This window comes from Leptodactylus fuscus, unplaced genomic scaffold, assembly GCF_031893055.1.
Source record: "Leptodactylus fuscus isolate aLepFus1 unplaced genomic scaffold, aLepFus1.hap2 HAP2_SCAFFOLD_141, whole genome shotgun sequence".
In the NCBI taxonomy this organism is placed as follows: Eukaryota; Metazoa; Chordata; class Amphibia; order Anura; family Leptodactylidae; genus Leptodactylus; species Leptodactylus fuscus.
In genome coordinates, this window is record NW_027440163.1 from 167,745 (window position 1) to 188,347 (window position 20,603).

At 45.7% G+C, this 20,603-nt stretch overlaps 2 protein-coding genes across 2 annotated transcripts in view; one reads left to right on the forward strand and one right to left on the reverse strand.

The window, feature by feature from the left end:
* ASH1L (ASH1 like histone lysine methyltransferase) overlaps positions 1-16,912 on the forward strand; it is a 63,123-nt gene extending 46,211 nt beyond the window's left edge. Inside the window, exons 16-28 of the mRNA XM_075261469.1 lie at positions 3,871-4,019; positions 4,098-4,250; positions 4,456-4,510; positions 9,023-9,155; positions 9,231-9,479; positions 13,451-13,537; positions 13,616-13,706; positions 13,779-13,917; positions 14,323-14,495; positions 14,604-14,770; positions 14,860-14,900; positions 14,984-15,255; positions 15,408-16,912. Of these exons, the coding sequence (XP_075117570.1) occupies positions 3,871-4,019; positions 4,098-4,250; positions 4,456-4,510; positions 9,023-9,155; positions 9,231-9,479; positions 13,451-13,537; positions 13,616-13,706; positions 13,779-13,917; positions 14,323-14,495; positions 14,604-14,770; positions 14,860-14,900; positions 14,984-15,255; positions 15,408-15,499 (1,801 nt within the window). The 3' untranslated portion in view covers positions 15,500-16,912. The remainder of the gene's footprint in view (positions 1-3,870; positions 4,020-4,097; positions 4,251-4,455; positions 4,511-9,022; positions 9,156-9,230; positions 9,480-13,450; positions 13,538-13,615; positions 13,707-13,778; positions 13,918-14,322; positions 14,496-14,603; positions 14,771-14,859; positions 14,901-14,983; positions 15,256-15,407) is intronic.
* Positions 16,913-17,512: 600 nt separating this feature from the next.
* The window catches only part of RUSC1 (RUN and SH3 domain containing 1), a 54,372-nt gene continuing 51,281 nt past the window's right edge, over positions 17,513-20,603 (reverse strand). Inside the window, exons 7-10 of the mRNA XM_075261470.1 lie at positions 20,465-20,511; positions 19,336-20,260; positions 18,181-18,315; positions 17,513-18,083 (exon numbers count right to left, since the gene is read on the reverse strand). Coding sequence (XP_075117571.1) covers positions 17,915-18,083; positions 18,181-18,315; positions 19,336-20,260; positions 20,465-20,511 — 1,276 coding nt within the window. The 3' untranslated portion in view covers positions 17,513-17,914. The remainder of the gene's footprint in view (positions 18,084-18,180; positions 18,316-19,335; positions 20,261-20,464; positions 20,512-20,603) is intronic.

Sequence of the window (20,603 nt, forward strand, 5' to 3'; positions counted from 1 at the left end):
TACTATATATATATATATATATATATCACTGCCCCCACTACACCCCTGTACACCTGACACTACTACATCACTATGTATATATATATATATCACTGCCCCCACTACACCCCTGTACACCTGACACTACTATATCACTATGTATATATATATATATCACTGCCCCCACTACACCCCTGTACACCTGACACTACTACATCACTATGTATATATATATATCACTGCCCCCACTACACCCCTGTACACCTGACACTACTACATCACTATGTATATATATATATCACTGCCCCCACTACACCCCTGTACACCTGACACTACTACATCACTATGTATATATATATATCACTGCCCCCACTACACCCCTGTACACCTGACACTACTACATCACTATGTGTATATATATATATCACTGCCCCCATTACACCCCTGTACACCTGGTCACTACTACATCACTATGTGTATATATATATCACTGCCCCCACTACACCCCTGTACACCTGACACTACTATATCACTATGTGTATATATATATATCACTGCCCCCACTACACCCCTGTACACCTGACACTACTATATATATATATATATATATATATATATATATATATATATATATATATATATATATCACTGCCCCCACTACACCCCTGTACACCTGACACTACTATATATATATATATATATATATATCACTGCCCCCACTACACCCCTGTACACCTGACACTACTACATCACTATGTGTATATATATATATATATATATCACTGCCCCCACTACACCCCTGTACACCTGACACTACTATATATATATATATATATATATATATATATATATATATATATCACTGCCCCCACTACACCCCTGTACACCTGACACTACTATATATATATATATATATATATCACTGCCCCCACTACACCCCTGTACACCTGACACTACTATATATATATATATATATATATATCACTGCCCCCACTACACCCCTGTACACCTGACCACTACTACATTACTATGTGTATATATATATATATATCACTGCCCCCACTACACCCCTGTACACCTGACCACTACTACATCACTATGTGTATATATATATATCACTGCCCCCACTACACCCCTGTACACCTGACACTACTATATATATATATATATATATATATATATATATATATATATATATATATATATATATATATATATATATATCACTGCCCCCACTACACCCCTGTACACCTGACACTACTATATATATATATATATATATATATATATATATATATATATATATATATATATATATATATATATCACTGCCCCCACTACACCCCTGTACACCTGACACTACTATATATATATATATATCACTGCCCCCACTACACCCCTGTACACCTGACCACTACTACATCACTATGTGTATATATATATATCACTGCCCCCACTACACCCCTGTACACCTGACCACTACTACATCACTATGTGTATATATATATATATATATATATATCACTGCCCCCACTACACCCCTGTACACCTGGTCACTACTACATCACTATGTATATATATATATATATCACTGCCCCCACTACACCCCTGTACACCTGACACTACTATATCACTATGTGTATATATATATATATCACTGCCCCCACTACACCCCTGTACACCTGACACTACTATATATATATATATATATATCACTGCCCCCACTACACCCCTGTACACCTGACACTACTATATATATATATATATATATATCACTGCCCCCACTACACCGCTGTACACCTGACACTACTATATATATATATATATATATATATATATATATATATATATATATATATATATATCACTGCCCCCACTACACCGCTGTACACCTGACACTACTATATATATATATATATATATATATATATATATATATATATATATATATATATATATATATATATATATATATATATATATATATATCACTGCCCCCACTACACCCCTGTACACCTGACACTACTATATATATATATATATATATATATATATATATATATATATATATATATATCACTGCCCCCACTACACCCCTGTACACCTGACCACTACTACATCACTATGTATATATATATATCACTGCCCCCACTACACCCCTGTACACCTGACACTACTATATATATATATATATATCACTGCCCCCACTACACCCCTGTACACCTGACACTACTATATATATATATATATATATATATATATATATATATATCACTGCCCCCACTACACCCCTGTACACCTGACCACTACTACATCACTATGTATATATATATATCACTGCCCCCACTACACCCCTGTACACCTGACACTACTATATATATATATATATATCACTGCCCCCACTACACCCCTGTACACCTGACACTACTATATATATATATATATATATATATATATATATATATATATCACTGCCCCCACTACACCCCTGTACACCTGACCACTACTACATCACTATGTATATATATATATCACTGCCCCCACTACACCCCTGTACACCTGACACTACTATATATATATATATATATCACTGCCCCCACTACACCGCTGTACACCTGACACTACTACATCACTATGTGTATATATATATCACTGCCCCCACTACACCCCTGTACACCTGACACTACTATATATATATATATATATCACTGCCCCCACTACACCGCTGTACACCTGACACTACTACATCACTATGTGTATATATATATCACTGCCCCCACTACACCGCTGTACACCTGACACTACTACATCACTATGTGTATATATATATCACTGCCCCCACTACACCCCTGTACACCTGGTCACTACTACATCACTATGTGTATATATATATATATATATCACTGCCCCCACTACACCCCTGTACACCTGGTCACTACTACATCACTATGTGTATATATATATATATATATCACTGCCCCCACTACACCCCTGTACACCTGACACTACTACATCACTATGTGTATATATATATCACTGCCCCCACTACACCCCTGTACACCTGACACTACTATATATATATATATATATATATATATATATATATATATATATATATATCACTGCCCCCACTACACCCCTGTACACCTGACACTACTACATCACTATGTGTATATATATATATATCACTGCCCCCACTACACCCCTGTACACCTGGTCACTACTACATCACTATGTGTATATATATATATCACTGCCCCCACTACACCCCTGTACACCTGACACTACTACATCACTATGTGTATATATATATATCACTGCCCCCACTACACCCCTGTACACCTGGTCACTACTACATCACTATGTGTATATATATATATCACTGCCCCCACTACACCCCTGTACACCTGGTCACTACTACATCACTATGTGTATATATATATATCACTGCCCCCACTACACCCCTGTACACCTGGTCACTACTACATCACTATGTGTATATATATATATCACTGCCCCCACTACACCCCTGTACACCTGACACTACTATATATATATATATATATATATATCACTGCCCCCACTACACCCCTGTACACCTGGTCACTACTACATCACTATGTGTATATATATATATCACTGCCCCCACTACACCCCTGTACACCTGACCACTACTACATCACTATGTATATATATATATCACTGCCCCCACTACACCCCTGTACACCTGACACTACTATATATATATATATATCACTGCCCCCACTACACCCCTGTACACCTGGTCACTACTACATCACTATGTGTATATATATATATATATATCACTGCCCCCACTACACCCCTGTACACCTGGTCACTACTACATCACTTTTTTCATTCTATTTGTAGGAACTTTGTGTTGAAGCATCACATTTTCTTGGTGAGAAACTGGGAGAAGACTCGGCGGAGACATGAGGAGGTGAAGGATGATCTGAGCTCGTCCTCCCTGTACAGCCGCTGGAGCAGTGTGTGCAGGGATGATGGGAACATTAAGTCCGGTGAGTCTGGGGGCTTCTCACGGCCGGCTCTCCTCTTACATCCCCCCTCTCTTACTATTGTCGCCTCCTGTTTTGTAGATGTCTTTATGACCCAGTTTGCCGCTCTGCAGACGTCGCGCTCGGTGCGCACCAGAAGGTTAGCGGCTGCCGAGGAGAATCTTGAGGTGGCCCGGGCAGCTCGGCTGGCACAGATATTTAAGGAGATCTGTGATGGGATTATCTGTTCTAAAGGTGCAGACTGTGCAAAGTGATGTCATACATGTACATAAAGAACACGTCAAGATACACATACAGACATGCATGTACACGGTTATTATATACGGCAGTGTTGTATATATGACATGTAGACACACATGGTAAGGCACTGCCCTGTATATTAGTGCACTGATCACAGCCTGCCCTGTATGACCCCAACACTTTCTGTTCTCTGTCCTAGATTCACTGAACCGAAGCCTCGCTGCTCCACTGCTCAGCCTCCCACCCAAAAAAAAGTAAGAATTGCCAATAGAGAGTTAGAGAGGAGGCAGCAGGGTCACTGGATGGAGACATTGGGGTCACTGGATGGAGACATTGGCGTCACTAGATGGAGACATTGAGGTCACTGGATGAAGACATTGGGGTCACTAGATGGAGACATAGGGGTCACTGGATGAAGACATTGGGGTCACTAGATGGAGACTTAGGGGTCACTGGATGGAGACATTGAGGTCACTGGATGGAGACATTGAGGTCACTGGATGAAGACATTGGGGTCACTAGATGGAGACATAGGGGTCACTGGATGGAGACATTGGGGTCACTAGATGGAGACTTAGGGGTCACTGGATGGAGACATTGAGGTCACTAGATGGAGACATAGGGGTCACTGGATGGAGACATTGGGGTCACTAGATGGAGACTTAGGGGTCACTGGATGGAGACATTGAGGTCACTAGATGGAGACATTGAGGTCACTGGATGGAGACATTGAGGTCACTGGATGGAGACATTGAGGTCACTGGATGGAGACATAGGGGTCACTGGATGGAGACATTGAGGTCACTGGATGGAGACATAGGGGTCACTGGATGGAGACATTGAGGTCACTGGATGGAGACATTGGGGTCACTAGATGGAGACATTGGGGTCACTAGATGGAGACATTGAGGTCACTGGATGGTGACATTGAGGTCACTGTATGGTGACATTGGGGTCCCTGGATGGAGACATTGGGGTCACTGGATGGAGACTTAGGGGTCACTGGATGGAGACATTGAGGTCACTGGATGGAGACATTGAGGTCACTGGATGAAGACATTGGGGTCACTAGATGGAGACATAGGGGTCACTGGATGGAGACATTGGGGTCACTAGATGGAGACTTAGGGGTCACTGGATGGAGACATTGAGGTCACTAGATGGAGACATAGGGGTCACTGGATGGAGACATTGGGGTCACTAGATGGAGACTTAGGGGTCACTGGATGGAGACATTGAGGTCACTAGATGGAGACATTGAGGTCACTGGATGGAGACATTGAGGTCACTGGATGGAGACATTGAGGTCACTGGATGGAGACATAGGGGTCACTGGATGGAGACATTGAGGTCACTGGATGGAGACATAGGGGTCACTGGATGGAGACATTGAGGTCACTGGATGGAAACATAGGGGTCACTAGATGGAGACATTGGGGTCACTGGATGGAGACTTAGGGGTCACTGGATGGTGACATTGAGGTCACTGTATGGTGACATTGGGGTCCCTGGATGGAGACATTGGGGTCACTGGATGGGGTCACTGGATGGAGACATTGGGGTCACTGGATGGAGACATTGGGGTCACTGGATGGACACATTGGGGTCACTGGATGGAGACATTGGGGTCACTGGATGGAGACATTTGGGTCACTGGATGGAGACATTGAGGTCACTGGATGGAGACATAGGGGTTACTCTATGGAGACATAGAGGTCACTGGATGGAGACATTGGGGTCACTGGATGGAGACATTGGGGTCACTGGATGGAGACATTGGGGTCACTGGATGGAGACATTGGGGTCACTGGATGGAGACATTGGGGTCACTGGATGGAGACATTGGGGTCACTGGATGGAGACATAGGGGTCACTGGATGGAGACATAGGGGTCACTGGATGGAGACATAGGGGTCACTCTATGGAGACATAGGGGTCACTGGATGGAGACATTGGGGTCACTGGATGGAGACATAGGGGTCACTGGATGGAGACATTGGGGTCACTGGATAGAGACATTGGGGTCACTGTATTATCTGTATATAGATGGAGGCAGTGAGGTCACTGTATTATATGTATATAGGTGGAGGCAGTGAGGTCACTGTGTATTATCTGTATATAGGTGGAGGCAGTGAGGTCACTGTGTATTATCTGTATATAGATGGAGACAGTGAGGTCACTGTGTATTATCTGTATATTGATGGAGGCAGTGAGCTCACTGTGTATTATCTGTATATAGGTGGAGGCAGTGAGGTCACTGTGTATTATCTGTATATAGGTGGAGGCAGTGAGGTCACTGTGTATTATCTGTATATAGATGGAGGCAGTGAGGTCACTGTATTATCTGTATATAGGTGGAGGCAGTGAGGTCACTGTATTATCTGTATATAGATGGAGGCAGTGAGGTCACTGTGTATTATCTGTATATAGGTGGAGGCAGTGAGGTCACTGTGTATTATCTGTATATAGATGGAGGCAGTGAGGTCACTGTGTATTATCTGTATATAGATGGAGGCAGTGAAGTCACTGTGTATTATCTGTATATAGGTGGAGGCAGTGAGGTCACTGTGTATTATCTGTATATAGGTGGAGGCAGTGAGGTCACTGTGTATTATCTGTATATAGGTGGAGGCAGTGAGGTCACTGTGTATTATCTGTATATAGGTGGAGGCAGTGAGGTCACTGTGTATTATCTGTATATAGATGGAGGCAGTGAGGTCACTGTGTATTATCTGTATATAGATGGAGGCAGTGAGGTCACTGTGTATTATCTGTATATAGATGGAGGCAGTGAGGTCACTGTATTATCTGTATATAGGTGGAGGCAGTGAGGTCACTGTGTATTATCTGTATATAGATGGAGGCAGTGAGGTCACTGTGTATTATCTGTATATAGGTGGAGGCAGTGAGGTCACGGTGTATTATCTGTATATAGGTGGAGGCAGTGAGGTCACTGTGTATTATCTGTATATAGATGGAGGCAGTGAGGTCACTGTGTATTATCTGTATATAGGTGGAGGCAGTGAGGTCACTGTGTATTATCTGTATATAGATGGAGGCAGTGAGGTCACTGTGTATTATCTGTATATAGGTGGAGGCAGTGAGGTCACTGTGTATTATCTGTATATAGATGGAGGCAGTGAGGTCACTGTGTATTATCTGTATATAGGTGGAGGCAGTGAGGTCACTGTGTATTATCTGTATATAGATGGAGGCAGTGAGGTCACTGTGTATTATCTGTATATAGGTGGAGGCAGTGAGGTCACTGTGTATTATCTGTATATAGGTGGAGGCAGTGAGGTCACTGTGTATTATCTGTATATAGATGGAGGCAGTGAGGTCACTGTGTATTATCTGTATATAGATGGAGGCAGTGAGGTCACTGTGTATTATCTGTATATAGGTGGAGGCAGTGAGGTCACTGTGTATTATCTGTGTATAGATGGAGGCAGTGAGGTCACTGTGTATTATCTGTATATAGATGGAGGCAATGAGGTCACTGTGTATTATCTGTATATAGGTGGAGGCAGTGAGGTCACTGTGTATTATCTGTATATAGATGGAGGCAGTGAGGTCACTGTGTATTATCTGTATATAGATGGAGGCAATGAGGTCACTGTGTATTATCTGTATATAGATGGAGGCAGTGAGGTCACTGTGTATTATCTGTATATAGATGGAGGCAGTGAGGTCACGGTGTATTATCTGTATATAGGTGGAGGCAGTGAGGTCACTGTGTATTATCTGTATATAGATGGAGGCAGTAAGGTCACTGTGTATTATCTGTATATAGGTGGAGGCAGTGAGGTCACTGTGTATTATCTGTATATAGATGGAGGCAGTGAGGTCACTGTGTATTATCTGTATATAGGTGGAGGCAGTGAGGTCACTGTGTATTATCTGTATATAGATGGAGGCAATGAGGTCACTGTGTATTATCTGTATATAGGTGGAGGCAGTGAGGTCACGGTGTATTATCTGTATATAGGTGGAGGTAGTGAGGTCACTGTGTATTATCTGTATATAGATGGAGGCAGTGAGGTCACTGTATTATCTGTATATAGGTGGAGGCAGTGAGGTCACTGTGTATTATCTGTATATAGATGGAGGCAGTGAGGTCACTGTGTATTATCTGTATATAGGTGGAGGCAGTGAGGTCACTGTGTATTATCTGTATATAGATGGAGGCAATGAGGTCACTGTGTATTATCTGTATATAGGTGGAGGCAGTGAGGTCACTGTATTATATGTATATAGGTGGAGGCAGTGAGGTCACTGTGTATTATCTGTATATAGATGGAGGCAGTAAGGTCACTGTGTATTATCTGTATATAGATGGAGGCAGTGAGGTCACTGTGTATTATATGTATATAGATGGAGGCAGTGAGGTCACTGTGTATTATCTGTATATAGGTGGAGGCAGTGAGGTCACTGTGTATTATCTGTATATAGGTGGAGGCAGTGAGGTCACTGTGTATTATCTGTATATAGGTGGAGGCAGTGAGGTCACTGTGTATTATCTGTATATAGGTGGAGGCAGTGAGGTCACTGTGTATTATCTGTATATAGATGGGGGCAATGAGGTCACTGTGTATTATCTGTATATAGGTGGAGGCCATATCTGGCAGATTCCTCTCTCTATATCCCCTGTAGTAGAGCTCGGGATCCCTCTCCATCCAGCAGGTTACAGTGGGCGGTTCCTCTTCTTCAGGTTCTTGCTCCTCCCTCCTCGGCTGCTCGTACAGTTCTCCTTCTCTCCATTACAGGAATCCTTACTACTATGAGAAGGTCGGCGATCCTCTAGATTTGCTGACAATTGAGAAGCAGATTCTGAGCGGATACTACAAGACAGTTGAAGCCTTTGACACAGACATGTTGAAGGTTTTCCGTAACGCAGAGGTCAGTGTCACCGGTGGCCTTGTGACCTCATCATATGGAGAATCCTCAGAGAAGTAAATCCTGCTTTTATTTCAGAAATATCATGGGAGGAAGTCGGCTGTCGGCAGAGATGTGTGTCGCCTCCGGAAGGCTTATTACAGTGCACGCCATGAGTCCGCAGCACAGATTGATGAAATCATGGGGGAGACTGCCAGTGAAGCAGACAGCAGCGAGACCTTCCTGTCCGACAAGGATGGAGGCCATGAGAAAGACGATGACATCATACGTTGTATCTGTGGCCTCTACAAAGATGAAGGATTGATGATTCAGTGTGAGAAGTGCATGGTTAGTATTCAGAATGGTGGATGTATACAGAGTATACGGAGGATGGTGGGTGTATGAGGAGTATACAGAGGATGGTGGATGTATGGGGAGTATACAGAGGATGGTGGATGTATGGGGAGTATACAGATGATGGTGGATGTATGAGGAGTATACAGAGGATGGTGGATGTATGGGGAGTATACGGAGGATGGTGGGTGTATGAGGAGTATTCAGAGTATGGTAGATGTATGAGGAGAATACAAAGGATGGTGTATGAAGAGTATACAGAGGATGGTGGATGTATGAGGAGAATACAGAGGATGGTGTATGAGGAGTATACAGAGGATGGTGGGTGTATGAGGAGTATACAGAGGATGGTGAATGTATGAGGAGAATACAAAGGATGGTGTATGAGGAGTATACAGAGGATGGTGGATGTATGAGGAGTATACAGAGGATTGTAGATGTATGAGAAGTATACAGAGGATGGTGGATGTATGAGGAGTATACAGAGGATGGTGGGTGTATGAGGAGTATACGGAAGATCGTGGATGTATGAGGAGTCTACAGAGGATGGTAGGTGTATGAGGAGTGTACAGAGGATGGTGGATGTATGAGGAGTATACAGAGGATGGTGTATGAGGAGTATACAGAGGATGGTGGATGTATGAGGAGTATACAGAGGATGGTGTATGAGGAGTATACAGAGGATGGTGTATGAGGAGTATACAGAGGATGGTGGATGTATGAGGAGTATACAGAGGATGGTGGGTGTATGAGGAGTATACAGAGGATGGTGGGTGTATGAGGAGTATACAGAGGATGGTGGGTGTATGGGGAGTATACAGAGGATGGTGGATGTATGAGGATTATACAGAGGATGGTGGATGTATGAGGAGTATACAGAGGATGGTGGGTGTATGAGGAGTATACAGAGGATGGTGGGTGTATGAGGAGTATACAGAGGATGGTGGGTGTATGAGGAGTATACAGAGGATGGTGAATGTATGAGGAGAATACAAAGGATGGTGTATGAGGAGTATACAGAGGATGGTGGATGTATGAGGAGTATACGGAAGATCGTGGATGTATGAGGAGTCTACAGAGGATGGTAGGTGTATGAGGAGTATACAGAGGATGGTAGATGTATGAGGAGTATACAGAGGATGGTGGATGTATGAGGAGTATACAGAGGATGGTGGGTGTATGAGGAGTATATAGAGGATGGTGGGTGTATGAGGAGTATACAGAGGATGGTAGATGTATGAGGAGTATACAGAGGATGGTGAATGTATGAGGAGAATACAGAGGATGGTGGATGTATGTGGAGTATACAGAGGATGGTGGATGTATGTGGAGTATACAGAGGATGGTGGATGTATGAGGAGTATACAGAGGATGGTAGATGTATGAGGAGTATACAGAGGATGGTGTATGAGGAGTATACAGAGGATGGTGGGTGTATGAGGAGTATACAGAGGATTGTGTGTGCATGAGGAGTATACAGAGGATGGTGGATGTATGAGGAGTATACAGAGGATGGTGGGTGTATGAGGAGTATACAGAGGATGGTAGATGTATGAGGAGTATACAGAGTATGGTAGATGTATGAGGAGAATACAAAGGATGGTGTATGAAGAGTATACAGAGGATGGTGGATGTATGAGGAGAATACAGAGGATGGTGTATGAGGAGTATACAGAGGATGGTGGGTGTATGAGGAGTATACAGAGGATGGTGAATGTATGAGGAGAATACAAAGGATGGTGTATGAGGAGTATACAGAGGATGGTGGATGTATGAGGAGTATACAGAGGATTGTAGATGTATGAGAAGTATACAGAGGATGGTGGATGTATGAGGAGTATACAGAGGATGGTGGGTGTATGAGGAGTATACGGAAGATCGTGGATGTATGAGGAGTCTACAGAGGATGGTAGGTGTATGAGGAGTGTACAGAGGATGGTGGATGTATGAGGAGTATACAGAGGATGGTGTATGAGGAGTATACAGAGGATGGTGGATGTATGAGGAGTATACAGAGGATGGTGTATGAGGAGTATACAGAGGATGGTGTATGAGGAGTATACAGAGGATGGTGGATGTATGAGGAGTATACAGAGGATGGTGGGTGTATGAGGAGTATACAGAGGATGGTGGGTGTATGAGGAGTATACAGAGGATGGTGGGTGTATGGGGAGTATACAGAGGATGGTGGATGTATGAGGATTATACAGAGGATGGTGGATGTATGAGGAGTATACAGAGGATGGTGGGTGTATGAGGAGTATACAGAGGATGGTGGGTGTATGAGGAGTATACAGAGGATGGTGGGTGTATGAGGAGTATACAGAGGATGGTGAATGTATGAGGAGAATACAAAGGATGGTGTATGAGGAGTATACAGAGGATGGTGGATGTATGAGGAGTATACGGAAGATCGTGGATGTATGAGGAGTCTACAGAGGATGGTAGGTGTATGAGGAGTATACAGAGGATGGTAGATGTATGAGGAGTATACAGAGGATGGTGGATGTATGAGGAGTATACAGAGGATGGTGGGTGTATGAGGAGTATATAGAGGATGGTGGATGTATGAGGAGTATACAGAGGATGGTGTATGAGGAGTATACAGAGGATGGTGGGTGTATGAGGAGTATACAGAGGATGGTGGATGTATGAGGAGTATACAGAGGATGGTGGATGTATGAGGAGTATACAGAGGATGGTGGATGTATGTGGAGTATACAGAGGATGGTGGATGTATGAGGAGTATACAGAGGATGGTAGATGTATGAGGAGTATACAGAGGATGGTGTATGAGGAGTATACAGAGGATGGTGGGTGTATGAGGAGTATACAGAGGATTGTGTGTGCATGAGGAGTATACAGAGGATGGTGGATGTATGAGGAGTATACAGAGGATGGTGGGTGTATGAGGAGTATACAGAGGATGGTAGATGTATGAGGAGTATACAGAGGATGGTGTATGAGGAGTATACAGAGGATGGTGTATGAGGAGTATACAGAGGATGGTAGATGTATGAGGAGTATACAGAGGATGGTGTATGAGGAGTATACAGAGGATGGTGGATGTATGAGGAGTATACAGAGGATGGTGGATGTATGAGGAGTATACAGAGGATGGTGGGTGTATGAGGAGTATACAGAGGATGGTGGGTGTATGAGGAGTATACAGAGGATGGTGGATGTATGAGGAGTATATAGAGGATGGTGGGTGTATGAGGAGTATACAGAGGATGGTGGGTGTATGAGGAGTATACAGAGGATGGTGTATGAGGAGTATACAGAGGATGGTGGGTGTATGAGGAGTATACAGAGGATGGTGGGTGTATGAGGAGTATACAGAGGATGGTAGATGTATGAGGAGTATACAGAGGATGGTGTATGAGGAGTATACAGAGGATGGTAGGTGTATGAGGAGTATACAGAGGATGGTAGGTGTATGAGGAGTATACAGAGGATGGTAGATGTATGAGGAGTATACAGAGGATGGTAGATGTATGAGGAGTATACAGAGGATGATGTATGAGGAGTATACAGAGGATGGTGTATGAGGAGTATACAGAGGATGGTAGATGTATGAGGAGTATACAGAGGATCGTAGATGTATGAGGAGTATACAGAGGATCGTAGATGTATGAGGAGTATACAGAGGATGGTGTATGAGGAGTATACAGAGGATGGTGGATGTATGAGGAGTATACAGAGGATGGTGTATGAGGAGTATACAGAGGATGGTGTATGAGGAGTATACAGAGGATGGTGGGTGTATGAGGAGTATACAGAGGATGGTGGATGTATGAGGAGTATACAGAGGATGGTGGATGTATGAGGAGTATACAGAGGATGGTGGGTGTATGAGGAGTATACAGAGGATGGTGGGTGTATGAGGAGTATACAGAGCATCTCCGCTTCTTGTATCTTTCTGGAATCTTCCATATACCCAGTGATGGCTTAATGTCCTGCAGGTGTGGCAGCATTGTGACTGTATGGGGGTGACATCTGATGTGGAGCATTACCTGTGCGAGCAGTGTGACCCCCGGCCCGTGGATAGGGTGAGTCCTGAGCTCCGGCTTGGTGATGTGCCGTCCTGATGGCTCTGACCCCGCTCATGTTGTGATGTTTCATTCCAGGAAGTTCCTATGATCCCTTGTCCGCACTATGCTCAGCCCGGATTCATCTATTTCATCTGTCTCCTGCGAGACGAGCTCCTCCTCCGACAAGGTAGGAAAGGTCCGAGCAGCGCTAGACGTGTGAGATGTGTGTGCACCACTGATGAGTCCCTATGTCTGTTAGGTGACTGCGTCTATCTCATGCGGGACAGTCGTCGGACCCCCGATGGACAGCCTGTCAGACAATCCTACCGACTGCTGTCGCACATCAACAGGGAGAAGCTGGATATTTTCCGGATAGAGAAGCTGTGGAAGAATGAGAAGTACGGCCATGAGTTTGTGCCCGCGCTCTGCTGTGACCGCACTCCGCCTGCCACTAACTGACTTCTCATGGTCATGAGTTTGTGCCCGCGCTCTGCTGTGACCGCACTCCGCCTGCCACTGACTGACTTCTCATGGTCATGAGTTTGTGCCCGCGCTCTGCCGTGACCGCACTCCGCCTGCCACTGACTGACTTCTTATGGCCATGAGTTTGTGCCCGCGCTCTACTGTGACCGCACTCCGCCTGCCACTGACTGACTTCTCATGGCCATGAGTTTGTGCCCGCGCTCTGCCGTGACCGCACTCCGCCTGCCACTGACTGACTTCTCATGGCCATGAGTTTGTGCCCGCGCTCTGCCGTGACCGCACTCCGCCTGCCACTGACTGACTTCTTCTTCTCCCCACAGAGGCGAGCGCTTTGCCTTTGGCCATCATTACTTTCGGCCGCATGAAACTCATCACTCTCCTTCCCGCAAGTTCTACCACAATGAGCTGTTCCGTGTGCCGCTGTACGAGATTATTCCTCTGGAGGCCGTGGTTGGCACTTGCTGTGTCCTGGATTTGTACACCTACTGCAAAGGTAACGCTAGGCTGAGCTCTGTCCACTGTAGATCACGATGTCCATAGCGCCCCAAACACCTTCATACATCCGCCACCTCTCACAACCTTCCCAATGTCTTCATTATAGGTCGCCCAAAGGGAGTGAAAGAGCAGGACGTCTATATCTGCGACTACCGGCTGGACAAATCCGCTCACTTGTTTTATAAAATCCACCGCAATCGCTTTCCCGTCTGCACCAAGACTTACGCCTTCGATCACTTCCCGAAGAAGCTGACCCCAAAAAGGGATTTCTCTGTGAGTCCCCGAGGCGGTGATGTGGTCGCTGTAGCTCCTGACTGCCACGTCTTATAATGTTTAACATGTCCTCCATTGTTTTCTTTCAGCCTCATTATGTGCCCGATAACTACAAGCGGAACGGTGGCAGGTGAGAGCGTCGCGGCGGCCTCTGCAGACAACCGCGAAGTAGTGCAGCGTGGCCTCATGTAACGCTCTCTCTTCTCCTAACAGATCCTCGTGGAAATCAGAGCGAACCAAACCATCAGGAGGAGATCTACACCAAGAGGAGCCCATGCCTATCATGGAAGACTTAATGGTGCACAGCGAGGCTCCTGTGCCGGAGATACTACCCCCTACCCAGACTGAGGTCAGCGAGAGCAGCACAGTAGAGGCCAATGATTGTCCCCCACGCCTGTGCTCCCCGCAAGAACATCGACAAGCCAAAAGAGACAAGCTCAACCAGATCCTTCTCCAACTCCTGGAGAAACTGCCGGGAAAGAACGGTAAGAGCGGAGGTTTGTCCCCGTGTCCTCAGCCCCCCAGTGGATATGGTGCGTTCCCATAATCCAGTGCATAGACTTTGGTGTCTCCCATCATGAGGTGCTGCCGTATCACTGTTGTTTTTAGGGTGATAACTGGTCTCTGTTCTCTGCAGCCATCGATGTTACGTATCTCCTGGAAGAGGGCCCGTGCCGGAAGCTACGACGCCGAACTCTTAATCTCCCCGAATGCATCTTTAGAAAGTGACCTGAGATGGTACTGGAGAGATGGTGGCCTGAGGCGAGAGGGACCACAGCGAGAAGAGCAGGATTGGGAGATAAGCAGACACTTTACAACTCCATGTGTACAGACTGAGGGCTGGAGATCACAGATGGTCTCCTGTGGTCTAAGATCTCATCTTCTCTGGGTCATCCCCAGGGATCGGTTCTGCTATGGTCTGTCCCCACCTACCTTGTCTCATTGCAGCACTTTTCCAGCTTTCTAGCAGCAGAGGACCCCCTTAAACTAAGTCCCCACAATCCTCTGCTGTGTTATGGGCGGCACCTTGTGCCCAGTCCATGCGCAGAGCGCTGAATGTAATGGACGGAGACCAGCAGACATATGGCGGCTTCTGCTCACGTGTTTACATTAACGGTTGGCTGATGACTTACCCCTTGTGCACGGTGTGGGATGAATCTCTCAGCAGCCGTCGGGTGCAGCAAGAGGTCCCAGACAACAGGCACTTTACCCAATGTCCCCTATATGTCCTGCAAGCTGCAACCATGGTCAAGAGGCACTTTACCCAGCTGGACAAGAGACATCGGAGACCACCACACGCTAAACGGTCCGAACCCCCCACCCCACAAACCTGCCAGCATCCAGGAGGAAGAAGGACGCCCCAGGGCTGGCGGTTGTAAATAAAGCAAAGCTTAAGAATTGTTTCCTGTCCTTGTAAAAGAAGGAAAGATTGTGTGAGTAATGAGGTGCCAAGTTCCATGGGTGTAAAGCAATATGATAGGAGGCGGCGCCTGTCTGGATGAACCGCTCGTCCCGGCCGGAGCACACAAAATCATTTCAGTCAGAAAATAAAAAATAAAATAAAAAAAAAAAGAAAATCAAATATTTTATTAAAAAAGAAAAAAGGCGACAGATGTGTTTTGCATATTTTCTTATGTCAAGCGCGGGTGGCCCGAGTATGTGATACTCCCCCGGCGCACTGCAAGCCACACCCCTGCACTTTCCCATGACGCCATTCTCCCAGAGGACAAGGGAAGGCACGTCACTGAAGGTTGCGGCGGCGGCGGCGGTGCAGACAATCACAGGCCGGATATATTCTCTATTTTTCGTGTGCGTTGCTTGTGTTGTTTTTTTTTTTTGTGTAGATTTTGTCATTTCTGGTTGTTTTCTAATAATTCTCAATGGTTTTTAAACTCTAGAAGCACTACACCGCGGCGCCAGCAGCCAGGCCGCTCCACCTGCGCAGCCGCCGCGCCACGGGCTCTGTAATTTGCTGCTAATTGGTTTCATTTTTACAAGGAGACGTATAAGAACGTAGTGGATTGTTTGGATGTTAATCTCTGTACATGATGTATTACCGATTCTAGCAATGGATGTAACCTGCAGTCGTCTCAGTCCCTGAGAGTCTAGTATTAAATGGAAACAAATCCCTCGTTTTCCTACTTCTCACTCGTCTTTATTCTTGTGTTTTCCTTCACGTCTCCCCCCCCCCCCCCACCCCCTTACAAGGAACCCTCCTCCTCCCACCACACCCCTTGTCCTGTCTGTCTTGTGGTTTGTAGGCAGCCCGTGTCTTCTCTCCTGTCCTCTCGTCTGACCTCAGAAGCCACTGCTGTCCTGTGCGCAGAGACCACACGCGTAGCAGGACTAGTATGTATACACGTGGTGGCCATGTTGTGGACAGTGTTACCAGGAGGACTTCTGTGTGATGCAGTGCCAGGCCTGTGTCTGAATGTACTCGTTAGATCGGTGCAAAAGAGACAGAGCGCAGTTTCGTAATAAAGCAGAGTAACCGCAACGATCCTAAATTCCAGTCACATCCAGAGCTGTGGTCTCTGTTCTGTCACTCGGCAGTTTACGAGAGATGTCGTTGTACACCTCGGTACCATCTCTGCTGTAAGTACTTCTTGTAGTGTTGCCGCAGCACTGGATGTGACTAGAGCACGTCCTGTACAGCCTTGTGAAAGCTGAGAAATGTTATTGTTTATTCTTGTACTGTCTGAGCCATCACACTGGGGAGTCCTCGGTGCCACAATCCTTTATTACGACATACAGGTATCACTATCACAGGGACCACAAGGAACAGTCTGGAGGCCAATACTATAAATGACACCACCGTCTCTATAATAATCTATATGTATGTTACATCCATCGTGGAGAAGTCGGAGTGCCGCCACCTGCCAGTCACTATTATTACTATTATTATTCTGGATGTAGCGGTGACACACCATTCCTGTCCATCTGATACTCATGCCATGCCTTGACGTTACTGATCATGGGTCCGCTGATACGTCACTGTCAATCCCACCGCCTCCTGTGGGGCTGACCAGTATCCGAATACTGAGATGTGGAATAGCTGCTGAGTATAAGATGCAAAGTATTTTAGATATGCAGGAAGAAGCTTGGATAGAAGATTCTAGTACGTAGAAGTGGCCGCGGGCACAGTCATAGGATCAGCGATGTGTATCCTACCGGTACCAAACCGGTATCTTTCCCCCGACGACACTGGATCCAGTCCTCGTCCACTGTACCAAGCAGCTGCAGAACATCTCCTTTCTTAAAGCTTAGCTGAGCCTCGCCTGAGGCGGCGTGATCACAGAGCGCGCGAAGAGACCTGCCGAGATAGAACGTGTATTTACCACCTAGACTACACCCATTACTAGTCTGGACCCACAAATAGCATGCTTCAGTGGGAGACCCACCACATGTACCTTTGGTGTCTGTTGTTGTCCCCTTCCCTGGATTCCTCCTCTTCATAGGTGCAGATATCTGGTTTCGTGGCGGTGGATTGCTTCCTAATGAGGTTCCAGACACTGACATTTGGGGGTAGCCAACTGGAGGGACGCCTGTAAGATAAAGGTATCGGTGTCAGAGAACAGACATGGTGGACAGAGGATAGCCACAAGATAGGTCAACACTGGTGGGACTTCGAGAGACTATGTCATGTCTTACAAGATTACTCCTAGACAAGTTAGGGTATGTTCACACGGGGTTCTTTGCAGATAAAGTCCGCCTCGAAAAACACCTCCCATTCATTGCAGTAAGAGTCAGTAGCATATTGCTGTGGGAGTCAGTAGCAGTTGCAGTGGGAGTCAGTTGCAGATTGCAGTGGGAGTCAGTTGCAGATTGCAGTGGGAGTCAGTTGCAGTGAGAGTCAGTTGCAGATTGCAGTGGGAGGCAGTTGCAGTGACAGTCAGTAGCAGATTGCAGTGGGAGGCAGTTGCAGATTGCAGTGGGAGTCAGTTGCAGTGAGAGTCAGTTGCAGATTGCAGTGGGAGTCAGTTGCAGTGAGAGTCAGTTGCAGATTGCAGTGGGAGGCAGTTGCAGATTGCAGTGGGAGTCAGTTGCAGTGGGAGTCAGTTGCAGTGAGAGTCAGTTGCAGATTGCAGTGGGAGTCAGTTGCAGTGAGAGTCAGTTGCAGATTGCAGTGGGAGGCAGTTGCAGTGACAGTCAGTAGCAGATTGCAGTGGGAGGCAGTTGCAGATTTTTTCAGCTAAAAGGGAAAAAGTGACGCCCTATGTTTAGGCAGATTTTACTTTGGAAAACCCATTGACCTCAATAGGAGGTGGCAAAAACGCGTGGTAAAAATGTGGTATTTGATGCACCGCACCAAAAACTGCAAGCGTTCTTTTAAAGAGAAGTTTCCAGGTCCATATGGTGCGATGGAGAAAAAAAAACATGAAAAAACACATTATGTAAAAAAAAAAAATCAAAAATTATTTTCCTAATTCCTGAATGAATTTTTTTTTTAACTCTGTGTGAACATACCCTAACAAGAATTTATAAGAGCGTAATACAAGGAAGGTGTTCTCTCCTAGGGCTGTACCCCCAAAACAATTGCCCACCTCGATTCTCCACCATCCTACCTGGATTTTGGACTTTTCGTTTCCATCTCTCGAGTATGACTGGAACTGGCTCCAAAGAGTTGTCCAAGCCAGTTGCCTTTCTCTTCATTGTTTGGATGGTGTCCTTTGCCGCCATCCATGGTGGTCGTGACCTTCACCCACTCGGCTCCAGCACTGCGGGCAGAAGCATGTGATGTGCCCTGGGTGTATGTTGTGGCTGTATTTGGCAGTCCCAGGTTCTCCTCCATATTCTCCTGAGGCTTCTGCTGCTCATTCTCAGAGGCTGCTCTGTGTGGTTTACCTCCGCCGGTTATCTCCTGCTGGAGTCTTTGCTCTGTATAGTCTCTTTCCTTTGTGGGTGACGCTCTTTGGTTGAGCTCCTTGTCCACAGAACCCCAGTTTGTCAGTTTCCTAAGAGTTGTGAAGGTGAGCGATTCCCTGTTTGCAGGGATGTACATACGAGAAGCTTGGCTGAAATGACTCCACCAGTTGTTGGTCAAGTCTCTGCTGGTCGTGGGGTCCGGGGAGGTTTCTGTGGTGTAATCTGTCAGGGGTTCAGATGTGCCTCCAGCCATGTTGGACGTACCCATGTGTGACCCTTTTGGAGAGCCTTTATCCCCAGGGCTATCCAATGATTTCCCTGTATTAGATGGAGCCCTGTTCTCCGTATTCCACGTGAGATTATGTGTGATCCACCCCCCTAAATCCAGTATGTTTTGAAGGGATGGTACTGCCCAGTTGTCAGCCACATGTCCAGGGCTGTGCACTTTGTGAGGGGTGGGCAGATCTTGTAGTGAAAGATGATGATGTTCAAACAGAAGGTCGGTGTGAAAGGTGAGTGCGGACAGAGGCTGTAAACTCAAGAGCAGTTCATCCCGAAGCTCTACGTGCAACGTCGCAGCCAAAGGAAGAAACCCAGAAGGAAGGTAAAATATGGAAAGTTGGTCTGTAAGCAAAAAATAAAAGGGCAAGATAAGACGAGACTTCCTAAGCAACGTGTCACACCCGACCACCCTTCAGAACCACACATCGCCGACTAGAAGATGGAAATATTGGATGGATCGTATTACAGAGCCGCAGATGTCATAGCAAAGCCTGGAACGGCTTCAGCGACACAGACAAGAAATGTTCACAGGTCCGGGGCACTTACTGTAAATCTGATGAAGATGCAAAGCCCAAACATCCAGCTGTTTCATACTAGAAGGAGACAAAAACATGACACGGCCTGAGATTCAGCAAATTGTCTTCTACTGACCTAGAACCCACGTGGTTCCATACTACCCAAGCCC